This window comes from Spinacia oleracea, chromosome 4 (genome assembly GCF_020520425.1).
Source record: "Spinacia oleracea cultivar Varoflay chromosome 4, BTI_SOV_V1, whole genome shotgun sequence".
Classification (NCBI taxonomy): domain Eukaryota; kingdom Viridiplantae; phylum Streptophyta; class Magnoliopsida; order Caryophyllales; family Amaranthaceae; genus Spinacia; species Spinacia oleracea.
In genome coordinates this window covers 181877722-181892498 of record NC_079490.1, presented here as the reverse complement: position 1 = coordinate 181892498, position 14777 = coordinate 181877722, and the positions used below count along the sequence as shown (strand labels likewise).

The following is a 14777-nucleotide window of genomic DNA, read 5'->3' as shown; positions in this document are numbered from 1 at the left end:
TAACCTGTGTGGGTAGGATATAGAAATAATTAAAAGGTTTAATGGGGGTAAAAGTTAGCAAATACAACCTAATAAAGTTCTCTATTTGCCAATTACAATCTCTAACTTCTAATTTTGTCAATTACAACTTTAAACTTGTACAATACATCCATTTTAAATTACAACCCGAAGTCATTTTTCGGCAAAAATCACCAGAAGATGATGTCATGATGTATTAAAAAAAATTACATAATTTCTATAAAAAAAAAATCGAAAAATAAGAATTAAACAAAAAAAATTGAAAAAAAAATTATTTTTATTATAGATATTATTGACGTAGTACTTCGTAATTTTTTTACTGTACGCGAGGTTGTGCATAAATGGCACGGGCCGTGCAGAAATGGAAAGCCCCGTGCAAAGTCTAACGACAATCCTACATTTTGGACACATGTTCCCCTTAGTATAAATAGAAGGCTACCCTTACGTGTAAGGTATAGAGTGTGTCTTTAGGTTTATTTTCAGTCATTAGTTATCTCTCTTAGTGACACACTCTCACCATCCTTTATTTCTTTCTAGTGTAAATTTAATGCTTAATTGACTTTACACTTCTGAATTCTTGGAGAAAGATCTCCATTCAATTCAAGTAATTGATTTACTTTTCATGCCTTATTTATTTACAACTTTCATGTCTTTAGATTAGCTTCAATTTCTGAGGTTTTTAGTGCATGATTTGCGGTTGATGTTCTTTACACAAAGTGGTATGTTCTTGGAGTTCATCCCCAAGCTCATATTTTTGGTCGAGCTTCTTTATCCGAAATAGTAAGTCATATTTTTATGTGTAGTTTACTTAGACCTACTTGGTTTAAGTATAGCTATGTGTGAGTAGGTTACTTGGGCCTAGGGTTGGGTGACCCCTAGTAAAATTATGGCGCAATTGGTGTTTCTCTCTACTTGAGTGTGTAAGTTTGGTGTTGGTTTGGCGTTGCTAGTTGTTGTGGGATTATGTCCTTTCTTGAGATGGATTTATGAGCATGTTAGGTGTCTTTGCTTGACCCTTGTTTTCTAGATACCTTAGGTTGATCGTAGCTTGCATGATAGACGCCTTAGGATTATGCCTTGCCTATTTCTTGCCTTGTTCCTAACCCCAGGGAAAATAGTGATTCATGTATTATAGTTGTTCTCCTAGATAGGCACTGAGCACAAAGTCGTTGACACCGGAAACACTCCCTATGACACAGGAAAATGCCTGTTCTTTGTGTCGACCCTAGGAGCGTGACTATAGTGTGTGTTGAGCCTCATTTCTATTTACCTATTTTTCACCGTGTCCATTGAGAACCTAGGTAGTAAATCAGGAACACAACGTTAGGCTCTTGAACCACACCGTGACCATCAGATGTGAATGGTTTGTAGTAGCGTATAATACTCCCTAGACTAACTTGTAATTCGCCAAATGATCATAGTGAGTAAAGTAGAGAGATCTTGACTTGTCATAGCTATACTAGGTGGAATTCCTCTTCTCTGGTCATACCCCTCTTATATTGTTTACACCCTTCATTTGTGCAATAAGTGACAAGTTGTGCAAACAACTCAACATTGAGTGTTGTATCTAAATAAAGTATCTAGTGCGTGCATGTCCCTTGATAGTGTAGAAAATGATTGATCCCTGGGAGTTTGACCCCTTCTTACCCATTTGCTACTATACATAGTGTAGTTCCATAAGATTGAGTCAAGTGGATAAAAATGTATTACTTGTGTGCCGCTCCCATGATTAACGACTAGTGGGGGTGCATCAAGTTTTTAGCACCGTTGTCGGGGATCAACCGTTTTCTATGTTACCTTACGTGTATTCATTAGTTGTAGCTTTACTTTAGTAGCTTTTTGTAGTTGCTTGCCAAATTTCTCTTTACATTCTAAACTAATTCCTAGATTGTGTGTGAATTAGGTAGAGCACAAGGTGGAGAAGAACGTTAGGAAAGTGACAGAGCAAGCAACGATTGAAGGTATGGAAGTAGGTTAGAATTGAGACCATATTTTGTGAAAGAGTTAGAGATGGACACGTTCGGAGGAAGTCCAGGAGAAGTCATCTCGGCCCACATCGAGTGCTTCCTCTTGAAGTGTGAGCAAGAGAATTGTAAGGGAATTTTTGAAGATTCTTTGAGACTCAAGGCATTCCCTTACATCTTAAAAGGTCGAGCTAAAGGGTGGTACGAGATGATCGGTACATCACGTTTCAATGCTTAGGGATTGGTGAATTCTGCTTTTAGAATTCGCTACACCCAACCTGAGGTCGTTCAATCCTTCAAGAGTGACATAATAATCTTTTCCCAACTCGAGAAGGAGCCATTCTCACAGGCTTGGGAGAGGTTCAGGATACTCAAGGAGAAGTGCTCGTATGGAGATCCGGCATGGCATGACGCAGCTAGAGCCCTTTTTAAGGGAGTTATTAACGAGCATATCCACGGCGAGACACCCCCCCTCCCCCCACGAAGATAAGGGGAGGATTGGAGCAAGGATAACATGTCGCAAGGTGGGGGAAACACGGGGCAGTCTCGTGGACAAGGGATCTCATAGTGCCACTCCCGACTAAGCAATTTGGGTAAGGTAGGTCAAGCTAATGACCTTAAAGAAGAGCTTCAAGGGAGGCAACCCATGGTTTTTCATTTTGTAGCTTAGGAAATTTACTGTTTGTTGAGTGTTTTGTGGAATAAACAAGCTTGGTCTATGATAGGGTCGCTTGGCATGACCCAACAATGGTGCACATGTTGTGCAAAAAGAAGGGACGAAGGAAAAGTAGGAAGAAGGCATGATGCATGCCCCATGCACTTCTTGCACGGGGTACCTCTGTAAAGTTTGGAAGCTGCTTCCCGCACAGGGAGAATTAATTTGGCACGAGCCATGCCATTTGTGCACGACCCTCAGCGATTCTAAGAAAGTACTGTCATTTTCTCTCCCCTCGTTTCACTTCAACTTTACAAAACATAGAAGTCCGAGAAAATGAGAGCTTCCGCTTCCTCTCTCTCATCCAAAAACCCCATTGTTTCTGACAACCCTTATCAACACAAGATTTATTTCCCCCAAATTCCTCAACCAATTTTTAAAATTCCACTTCAAAGATTTGAACTCACACCAATTTTCCGACGTATACCTAGATCCCTCCGACCGTGCCACCGAGGAAACTCGTGAGCACCGACAGAGAAACCAAGGGTCAAGGGTGGAGTTCAAATCTCGACTAGTTAGTCCTACAAAGGCTCGATTTTTTCATTATGCGATTTTGGTAAGCAATACTCTGTATTTCTCCACTCTATACCTCCCCTGTTTGAGATATGTTTGCTAACCAACTTTTTAATCTCCCTTGAATTTTCCAATTAGTTGTTGTTATTGTTCTGGTGTTGTATTGTTGTATTGTTTTGGGAAAGAATAGGTTTTATGTAATGTTTGGGGGTGTGGAGTTAAGGGGTTCAAAGGATGTTTCATGAATAAAGAAGAGAGCAAGGAGACTCTTCATCCGGTACGAAATGGGAATGGGTGCCTGGTAAATGGCTCGTAGATAATGAGCGAATCACTAGTAGGGAGTCATTTCTCACTCCGGCAATAGGAATTGGTGAAGTTGGCCTTGAGTTGATGGGAATTCCTGGAGAATTCAAGGATTTACTTAGTGTGGTAAACCTCTGGAACTACTCCATGCTCCGCACAACCACCTTCGACCGACTTATAGTTGAGTTTTTGGGAACAATGCACTTTCAACTTTTCGATGAATCTCAAACCCCCTCTAGCATCCCCTTTTTATAAGTAGTGCTTCCTACACAAAGACCAAAACAGAGCTCCAAAATATCTTCGGGTGGGAAACCACAAATTGCTGCCCAACTTCCCCTAAACATCCACAATACAAACACACCTTTTGGGAAAAGCTCACAAAGGTTCCTCCCTACAACCCAAACACGGTCTTTGCAACAAAAATTCACAACCCATCCATTCGTATGTCATTCAAAATCATGGTCACCACCTTATTTCCAAGAGACCTTGAAACAGACTTGGTTTTTGAAGAAGACCTATATTATCTCTTTCTAATGGTACAAGGCCATTGGAACCATGCATCCATCACGCCACCAGAAAACATGGCCTGACTACTTGCCTAGCACGATCAACTTCAAGATAGATGTTTTTGTGAGAAATGTAGAGGAGCCTTGGAAAGGCTAGCAATAGGTGGTATAGTGAGCCGAATAGCATGAAGTGTTCATGCTTCCACCGAGTATTCAAAGCAACTTCTTTCGGCGTCCCCCAAAATGAACCTAGCTTCTATTCAACACGTACCCTACTTCACATATGGGATAGTTGGGAAGATCACATGGCTAGTCAATTCGGCACCCTATTACTCTCTCCCAGACCGGATCCTGAAATCACAACCATTTTGTCCAGATGCATCTTCACTCCTCCTCCTAACCTTGTCTGTCTCCGCCAAAGGTTGGAGAAAGGGGAGGGATCCAGAAGGAATGATCGTGCATAAGGATGCGGGAAGGCGTGCCATACCAAGAGGAAAGGGCACTAAAATCTCGAGGAAAGGAAATGAGGGAAAAGGAAATGATGGAAGAGGGTCAAGAATTGGCTCATAGCAAGTACACTCATGATGACAAATATTCTAGTGATGATACTCTGCTGCGATGGGTAGAATTTTTTGACGAAGAAGAGGATCGACATCACCGCCCTAGCCCGATCATCTATCCAAGCTCCCCGCTCCCCATAGTAAGGTACTTTCTCTCTACCACCCAGGTAAACCACATCAGGACGATGTGCTTAGTTTAGCTTGCGGGGTGTTTACATCTAGTTTTTTTTTTATATCTTATGCATGTTTTAAGATACTTATTGCTTTAAATATTTCTTGATATTATGCATGAGATTGTGGTTTGCTTATGTTGCATGATTAAGAATTTAGTTTACTTAAAATCTAACCAACATAGCAAAATCCTTAAGTTCTAAACTTCAAAATTGAGTTAAAAGGTGTCATTCCAAAATAACACTTACTTTTATAGAACCCAGCCCACACACGGCCATATTCTTCCATTTCATCATCATCATCCACAGTTTCTTTCACAGAGTTGTTCACATCATCAACAACTTCATGTATAACTTTAGAAATCTCCAACGAATTAACATATGCTTATGTAGAAGTTGTTGGCTCAACACTAGCAGCAGTAAACAGAGATGCAACCTTAGATGAAGGAACAACAACAGAAGGTAGAGGCACAACAGTAAGAGATGCTGACATAGATGCATTCTTAGCAGTACCAAAAACATCATCCCACCCATTAGGTAGGTTCTTCACCACTTGATGAATCTCCACTACCTCATCGACCAACTTTTGATAAGTGGCAGATTCCATAATATCATCATTGTTGTTCTGCATCACAGCCCTTATTTTGAAGAGCTCTTCGGCATGGATGGATGATATGACATCGATCCAAATCTCTCTTCATCAACAACCACTGACCTTGAAAATCCTGAAAAATAAAGTACATAAATGTAAATACGAAACATATTAGGAAAACCTAATAAAAGAGTACAACAACTATTATAAGAATATAGTTGCTATATTATAAATATAGTAACCATTATATAAATAGTATATAAAAGGTAACTATAGTATATATTACAATTACTATATCAAATATAAAGGTAACTATAATATATAAAAGGTAACTATAATATAAAAGTTAATTATATCAAGTATAAAGTAAACTTACATCAGGGGCTTTGGAGGGAATTTCTTCATTAGTAGGATGAGATTCAGGATCTCAAACTGAAGAATCCTAGCCCACCGATGGGGAAGTCGATGGCCAACAGAGGGCTTTTCAGCTCCTACCCCACTGCTGCCAGGATCACTTTCTTTCAAAAACGATTTCTTTCGTGTCAAATCCATTTGACCATCAACAAAAACAATTCTTTTTGGAAATTGGATACTTCTCCTTCTCCAAATTTCCAGAACCATATAATGCACTCATATTTGCATTTTCAGCATGAACCCGATCAGTTATCATCTTCAACGTCCAATGTTGAATCAGAGGTAATTCATTAGGAATACTTCTTAAGTTCCTAAATTTCATCCGTTGAAAATAAACAAGTTGCAAAAAAAAACACAAACTCCAAAAGTTTTATGATCTTTCCCTTTAATTAAAGTATTCTTAAATTTCACAGCTTCCTCACACAATACGTGAAGAACATATCTACACCAATTATATTTTGGAATCATATCAGGAAATTCCAAAGCTTTGGCAAATCGTAAATCAATACTCCTATTTGATGTAGGAGTCATAAATGTAGAAAATGCAACAAAAACAAACAACTGTTTAAACAGATCACCACCCTCTGTCAACAACTTGATTTTTTCCTCAAACAACCTCACAAGAATTTGAGCATTTATTTCTTCAAAACCAAACTCCCTTCGCGACTTGACCTTTCAACTCCAAGTCAGGATTAGAAGAATTTCGCCCACATTTAACCCCTTCAACCTCCAGCTTAGAAAGGGGGAGCATAAACATATCATACACATCATAATCAGTGATTTCAAACTGCATGGAATCACTGATTGTGAACAAAGAACTCACTCCATCAAAACATTTGATGCACTAATACATCATTTGCGTATTTTTTCGGTGTAGTTGCAGGTGTAACAATCCCCCAAACCTATCTCTTCCACAACTGCCTTTTGCTGGGGTGTGAAGTCTTTAATTAATTGGCACAATGTTGGAACATTGTGTATCAAAATTAAACCTGAAAATAATCAATATTATATAACCTAAGTCATATATTTAATATATAGATATAAAACAATAACATAGTAACTATAAAAAATATATAATTACTATTACCAAGCATATAGTAACTAATATAATGATATAGTAAATATTGTACACATATAGTAACTATAATACACATATAGTAACAATTTAAACATATAGTTACTATTATTGATATAGTATCTCTAGATATACTATTTAAAACATATAGTAACTATTTAGAAAAATAAATACTTACACAATCGGCATGCCATCAGTGCCTATTTCTTTCATAGCTTGAGCCTGGAGTTGATGAACATCAGGCACTAGAACATCAATCAAACTAAAATCTTTTAAAATTATTTGCCGATTAGGTTCTGGTTCTGCTTCTAGTTCTTCTTATGCTTCTTTTGCCTTTCTCTTCTTCTTAATATTCACATATTTTTTGGCAACTGAAAAGAAAACAAATATAAGACAAAGTAATAATAATATAGCAACAATTAAAATAATATAGTAACTATTGTAGACATATAGTAACCAATGAAATCATATAGTAACCATTGTAAAATATAGTAACTATTAGAATCATATAGTAACTATTGTACACCTAAGAAACGAACAAAAACATACTCTAAATAACATAATACATAATGTAATAATATAATATAGTAACTATTTTTTAACATAAAGTTACTTTAAAAATGTTGATAATATAAAAAGCCATATATACTATGATAATAATATAGTAACTATTTTAAACACATAGTTACTATTTAACACTTATAGTAACGGTTCATAACAATATAATTAATGTAAAAACTACTACTAACATAACTACAACGAACATTGCGGTAACTGTAAAACACTTCAAAACATAATATAAAGGTAACTATATCATTTATATACTAACTATATTAAACACTAACCCTAATTTCAATAAAAACAACATGCAAGTTACTGTTTTAAAGATATTATAACTTTCTAAAAAAGCTATTAACTATATATAACCCATAGTTACTGTTTAAAATTAAAATAACTTTCTAAAAAAGATAGTAACTATTTTTTTTAAAAAAATAGTTACTTTTTAAAGTTATAATAACTTTCTAAAAAAGATAGTAACTATTTTAAACAAATAGTTACTGTTTTAAAGTTATAATAACTTTATAAAAAATATAGTAACTATTTTAAAAACATAGTTACTGTTTTAAACAATTAGTAGCCGTTTTAAAAATATAGTGACTCTAAAAAGCTACTACTAACATAAACACTACGAACATTCCAGTCACTAATAAAAACACTAAAAAGCACTTCGTAAAGTAAAGTAAAGGTAACTATATCAAATATACACTAAACTGTATGAAACACTAACCCTAATTTTAACAAAATAACAAACATTTCAATAATTCAAAATCAAAAACATAAAATAAGTTCTAAACATACCATGAATTATCTCAGAAGCTTGATTTGGCCGTCTTCCTCACCTTCGCGGACCTTCAACTCTTGTTTCTAACTTCAAAACGGCGACATTATCGCTTTTAGGACCTTCAACTACCGCTTTCTTCACTATTGCTTTCTTTACCATTGGAACAAAAACGAAGATTTGATGAGTAATGTTATGAAAATTGATCGCGCAAACGCTGAAATTGTATTTGAAATGAAGAGAGAAATTCAGAGAGAAGTTCGGTGACCAGTTTAGAGATAGACTTACAAGAGTAACCATAATTATTAACTTTCCCATTTCCTTTATTTTCGTTCCTTTTCTTTCTCCTCCTTCCTCTCCCTTGCTTTCCTCTTCCCTCTGGTACAAAGCAGTCCCATGCTCCCATCCTTTTCTCAACTCCAACCACCAACTCAACCCGGAACTCCTGCTAGCGTTACCCTCCTCCCAGCACCCACAGCAGCAGTCGTCCGCTTCTCCACCCGCCACCACCGTTCGTTCTCTCACTCCACCTCCATCTTTTTCTATTTTCTCCTCTTCCCTGTTTTCGAAATATATTTTTTTGATTCGAAAATATGTATACTTTTTGTTCGAATTATATGTATAAAGAATCTGGATACTCCGTATTGTTTTACTTCATAAATTTGAACAAATTTGGTTCAATTTCAATTCAATCGAAAACATAAACCCTAGTTTTTCTCCCAATTTGATTTGGATGTATATTTGAATTCCATATGCTAAATTGATTGAAATTACATACCAATTATTCGAATTCATGCCTTAATCCGTCTACTTCTGTGTTGTAATGTTTCAATTTCTACTATCAGAGCAACTTGTATGTTGATGTCACATTGTGTGGGTATATTTTGTGAAGGTGAAGATTCTTCCAATGGACAACAGTGTAGATGCCCTAACTAGTGCATATCAGGAATTTGTGGCTGCGGCTTGTGGGGTCTTAGAAGCAAAAGAAGCATCCGAAAGTCAGAAAACAGCAGCTACAGATGCTGCCCTTGAGAACTTTAAGCAGCGTTGGGAACTATTCAGGGTTGCTTGTGATCAAGCTGAGGAGTTTGTAGAGTCTGTTAAGCAGAGAATAGGATCAGAGTGTTTGGTGGATGAAGCAACAGGCTCAGTGGCTGAGAAGCCTGGACAGCCTGTTACTGGTCTTCCACCCATCAGTGCTGTAAGGCTAGAACAAATGAGTAAAGCAGTGAGATGGCTTGTGATTGAACTACAACAGGGTTCTGGAAACAGTGGTGTGTCGTCTCACCCCAACTCTTCTGCTCCTTTCGATGCCAGGTTCTCAGAGGATACAGCTCAATAGGTATTTTGTGCTATGTCATTTTTATCTGAAGCATAGTTACTTAATGCATAGTGCTTTGAGAACTTGGGATCTCAACGGTTTTTATGCATCTTTGATTTACTTTCATCTGAAAACTAGTTCAAGATATTACCAAATCAAATAATTACTTACTTTGTAAAGGTTCAATTAGTAAACAGTGTAAACAGGGCCTGGAGTTATAGGGGACAAAAGCCTAAATCTGTTATCCTTCATGTTTAAGTTATATATTTTTCATTTTACATTGGAGTTTGTAATTCACAATCGATTTGTGCTTAACTTATGGATCTTATATCTATAAAAGAAAAATCTTCATGAAAAAATATCTCCAGTAGGTAATTTTTCCGCCACTTTTTTATTTATTTATATATATATTTTGTATTTTTATTTTTATGTAGTACATCTAGGGCTATGAATAATTGTGGAGTAGTTATCTGCCTGAAGACTACAGCTCTTACAAGAGAGTTATGGCATATCAGGGAAATGTGTATCTCATGGAGTCATAAGTACCATAGGAAGGTTAGGCACTCAGCTTGTCTGAAATCTGCGGATAAATTATGAGTTACTTCTTTAACATTCAAAACTGCAACTTGTGTGCATGTTTTATGTTTATGGTATCGTATATGCATGATAGATTATTTCAGAGGAAGGATTGTAGATCTTGGTTGTGATTAAGTTCTATTAAGGATGAGGTCCAATAGAGAGCACAGTGGGAGCTGCTTCATCTCTTTCAAACCTAGTCCTGGCTCCTTGTGGGGAATAACTTTTTTGTTTAGGGGAGGGGGGCGAAAGGGGGGAGGAGGAATCACTCTCCTGGATTGATGGGCCTTAGCTTTGTGTCCAAAAAAAGAAGCCATGGTGCGGATACATGGTTTGGATAGTATAATGTTTAGCTCAAATTTGTGAACAGAAAATTGACACCTGTTATAATAATTTAGTATCCATTCCCAATATAAGAACACCTGAGTGGAAAATGGTGAGGAAATTTGAAATGACTGAGCCGAACATATTGTATGCGTCTTTAAGGGGTTTGGAGGGATCCGATTTAGGAATGGAGGAAGGGTTTGACAATTTGAGCTATAATGGCTGATGGATAGTCGAAAACTTAGCAGTTAACATCCTCTCACTCTCAACTCTCAAGTCACAGAATAACTTTTTCCCTCCCCAAGCTCGTTTTCTGTCAGGTGTGGCCCTTCGAGACAAATAAACTAGGCAACTAGCTCAATTGTACATTCGTCTTTGGGGATGTTGCTGGGGTTTGATGATTGTATCAACCGGTTCCATTGTCTTTCCCTCTTTGTTTCTTGAGCTTGTAAGTGTTTATGATTCATTCATGATGTTTATGATATATTTAGGTAGTAGAAAACTTTTTCTTACCGTGAGGCATATTTAAACCAATTTTTTTCAAAATAACTTAAGATATATTTGAACCAAATTTTCAAAATAGGTCGATCCTTCTGAATTCAAAAGGAAAAGTAAACCACTCTTTAGGCCCTGTTCTTTTCAACTTATTATGACTTATTTCAAACAAGATAACTTAAGATATGTTCTGACAAAATAAAAGCAGTGGAGAGTAATTTCTACTACCTCCGTTTCAAAAAGATCTTTACAGTTACTATTTGCACGGATTCCAATGCAATATTTAACTACTAATATATCCAATTTCGTATGTGAAAAAATTATAAAAATTTGATATTCTGAAAATACATCCCGAGACCAATCTAACAAGATCTTACATGTAACGTTTTGATGTATATAATGGTGAGAATTTACGGTTAAAGTTTTTATACTTTGGACACATTTTCCAAAGCGTAAAGAACTTTCTGAAACGGAGGAAGTATAACCTTACTATGTGTCTTTCTGGAGTTTAGTATTTGAACAGGGGCATCCTTTTCTGTAGGGAGTGCTGATTGAAAGTATACTATGTTGCAAGATTTTCTCGTTAAATTGTTTTTAGTGATCTGCTATTTAAAGCTTATAGCACTCATTTTGAAGGGAGGTGTGAGGAACTGGCAGTACTGAAGTGAACACAACTGGTGAGCTATGTTGAAGAGGAAGATGGGTTTCCAAAGAAAATTACAAAAGTAATATGAAATTTAGAAAAGGTTGAATACATCCAATCTGGTAATGGGTATATTTTCTGGTATGTCAGTAGGTAATATCTTCTGTGCAGTAAGTGAACTCGAAAGGATCTTTTTGTTTTTTTTTCAGGGTAGAAGCACCCTTCTGCTCCTTGTCTTTCTTTTGTGAAAGAAGTGAACGTATGCACTGCCTATTTTGCATGAGCTACGCTGTTTCAGTTGGGAAATCTTAGTTAATTTCAGAATTCAGAGTAGCAGATGTTTTCTCTATTTTTTGTTGTTGTTGTTCAAGTCATCGACTGGATCTGTATTGCAATTGGCAGAGCAAAAAGGATACATATTCTTTAGAAGTTAGAGAAGAACATGGTCTTTTAGTAGGGTATGACAAATGCATTGCAGTTGAGACACCATTTCTTTTGGTTTGTGCCGAGTTTTGTTAGATATGTTGAGAAGAATTTGCAGACTGGTAGAGGGAAGATCTTATATAAAATTTTAGTTGCTACATGTTTATACAAATCACAACAGCCTATGAGATAGTGTATTGTTTTCTCATTCATTTCTGTGGGAAAAAAAATTACCATCACCAGGGCTTCTGATTAAAATCTGAACATGACTAGCTTAATTGCAGGACAGGTTGTGAACTCTTTTTATTGCAGGCAACTAGTTTTCTGGTGTTTGATCATTATCTTTTTATTGCAGGCAACTAGTTATCTGGTGTTTGATCATTATGTAGAACTTCTGAAGCAGTTGCGGTGTGTAGTGTAGTGTCAACCAAGCTCGAAAAATACAGCCAACCTACTGAATGCTGTTACCTGGCTGAAACGCCGATCAACTGCTCCCTTATTGCTTCTGCTATATACTACTCTTCTGTATTGCCGGCTACCAGCTCCTTTCTGTTATATCATACCGTGCCTGCATTATTATGCCTCTCTTTCTTATGATCCTACCACTGCTTGTTATCAAACTACCAATGCTCTTTATCACTGATTTTCCATGAATCATGATTCATTTTCTGTTTGACGTACATTTAATGCTTTATCTTGCGTCTCAACATCTTAATCTTATAAAACGGAATCGCCGTCTTTTACAAGAATTTGCCAAGTTATATTTATAAACTACAAAGTGATGTGTTTTTAACTTTTTATCATGGTCTTTAGGTGTTTTTATCATGGTCGTTTCAGTAAAATAACTTTTTACTTTACCAAAAGTCAAACAGTAAAAAAAACCCACCTCATGTGACATGTTGTGACAAAAACTTTTAAAAAGAATTACTACTTCTGTTTGGACAGTTCATTTTTTGAGGACAAGCCTCTGTTTTCCCATCCTTTTATAAACCCTTCTTAAACCCCCATTTTAAAACTTGCTGTACATTTAGAAAAAACAGAGGAAGAAACGGAGATACCACCATTGTTGTGTTCCCTAATTCATGCTCAATTTAACACGAGTTATCTGAAAGACGAAGATGTCGAAAAGGCGTATTTTTGTGTTGATTGTGGCGGTAATTCTTTGTCGAAGAAAGAGAAGGAAGCAAAGCATGAAGGGCACAGAGTTTTCAGAGCAAAGAAGATGTCTCACCGTTACTCTTACAGAAAAGATGACATTTTGAGTTTAGGGTTAGATGTAACTGGGGTTTGTGTTTACTGCATTAATTCAACTGATGTTTTCTTACCAAAATCAGTTTCTGACAAATACCATCACTTGAAAGGATATCTTGGGTGTTGCAGATCTTGTGGGAAGCCTGTGAAAAAGTCTGCATTTTACTGCTCAATTCTGTGTAAGTTACTTGCCAATGAAGAGCAGGAGAATTTTGGGATTGCGGAGATGATAATGGAGCACGAGAACCCGAGTCGCCGTCGTTGTCTTTCGAAGAACAGGAAGAGAGAAAGGGAGGAAGAGAAGAAGATAATTAGTTTAAGTAATAATGGTGGAGGATTTTCTGTAGAAATGAAGCATGGGGGTAATCCTGTAATTCTGAAGAACGCCAAGGAGAAATTGGAGACTTTGATAGATGCTGTTAATCTGACATACAGGAAGAAGGGTAGAAAAGGAATTCCTTACAGGGCTCATTTCTTTTGAGAGTTGAAGAAGAAGAACTTCTGAATTTTGGGTAATTTTTGGTACTAATATGTTTTTTTACCCTTTCAATTAGGTTTGTTATTGTGGGATTTAGTTGATTAATATGAGAGTTTAATTGGGAGTGTTTAACATAACTAGTAGGGTTATGTTGAACTGTTGAAGTAATACTGACAAATCTTTTTATGGATCTTCACCATAACCGGATGCATAAATTCGGTTTAATTAATTAATGGGGACTGTGGAGGGGTTTATGTGAATAATAGGGCAGATGTAGCACTTGAATACTAGGTGTTCTCTTTTGGATTCCTAATTGATTTGTGGAGTTAAATCTTTACTAATTATGATGAATTTAATTACATTTGGTTTGTACTTTGTAGTAATCTTTACTTGCACTTTGTAGTGCTAATAATAATTATCTCTATTTTAAAAGGGAACTCTCGAAAGCATTTTAGTAAATAATATTTTTGTGTCCTCTATAGAATAGTGTATAATACCCTCATTCACAATTTAAGTTAATCAAATTGTATTAAATATATAATTGATGCCAAGATTTATGAAAAAGTATAATGCAAATTTGCAAACTATGCTATTTTTCCAAGGAAACAAATAATCTGATTGGGAAAAAAACAAGTCAAAATAACATTATTTAGTGACAACAATTATTCGGTAAAAAGATGCAAATAATACATGTTGTATTCTCTTTTCAAGATTCGGAGTACTCCCTTCGTTCTTAAATATTAGTCTCTATTGGAATCTTGCCACTATTCACAGTTAAAGAGAATCTTTTAATTTCTTTCCAATATGTATCTCAAAATATATTGTTGTGGGATCTTATTTTGTTTGTCCCAGTTTGTAGTTTAACAATATCAAATTTTATATTTTTTTAATTTACGTATTTGGAGATATTTACGTTTAAATATTGAGTTGAAACGGATGAAAAAATCAAAGAGGGATAATATTTAAGAACGGATGAGTAAATACAAGTACGAAAATGCATCAAATTATACACTAAAATTAAATGTAGTATTCAATTTTTAAAAGGATTAATTGACCAGAATAATCCCAACTTTAGGTGGTTTGCTTTTAATAATCCC

The 14777-nt window shown here is 36.0% G+C and overlaps 1 protein-coding gene and 1 long non-coding RNA gene across 5 annotated transcripts; one reads left to right on the top strand and one right to left on the bottom strand.

Annotated features, from left to right (window-relative positions):
* Nucleotides 1-7024: 7024 nt before the first annotated feature.
* Nucleotides 7025-8592, bottom strand: LOC130472394 (uncharacterized). Its single transcript, XR_008932544.1, has 3 exons — nucleotides 8458-8592; nucleotides 8190-8322; nucleotides 7025-7201 (listed from the first exon to the last, which is right to left on the bottom strand). It is a non-coding gene; the product is annotated as an uncharacterized lncRNA (long non-coding RNA).
* On the top strand, nucleotides 8440-14039 carry LOC110790166 (mediator of RNA polymerase II transcription subunit 32). 4 transcript variants are annotated; one of them, XR_008932543.1, is made up of 4 exons: nucleotides 8519-8680; nucleotides 9062-9511; nucleotides 9925-10045; nucleotides 12307-12658. XR_008932543.1 is itself a non-coding variant. In XM_021994942.2 (3 exons), exon 2 carries the CDS (start codon nucleotides 9077-9079, stop codon nucleotides 9509-9511), a length of 435 nt encoding a protein of 144 aa, XP_021850634.1. In that variant the 5' UTR covers nucleotides 8440-8680; nucleotides 9062-9076; the 3' UTR covers nucleotides 12307-12658. The 4 variants fall into 4 exon arrangements, 3 of the variants coding, with proteins under 3 accessions (XP_021850634.1, XP_021850635.1, XP_056699121.1); XM_021994942.2 differs by lacking the exon at nucleotides 9925-10045 and having other exon boundaries at nucleotides 8440-8680; XM_021994943.2 differs by lacking the exons at nucleotides 9925-10045; nucleotides 12307-12658 and adding an exon at nucleotides 11522-12296.
* The last annotated feature ends 738 nt before the right edge of the window (nucleotides 14040-14777 follow it).

Coding starts and splice junctions, on each gene's coding strand:
- LOC110790166 (XM_056843143.1), top strand. CDS start 13,174: ATGTCTCACCGTTACTCTTACAGAAAAGATGACATTTTGAGTTTAGGG.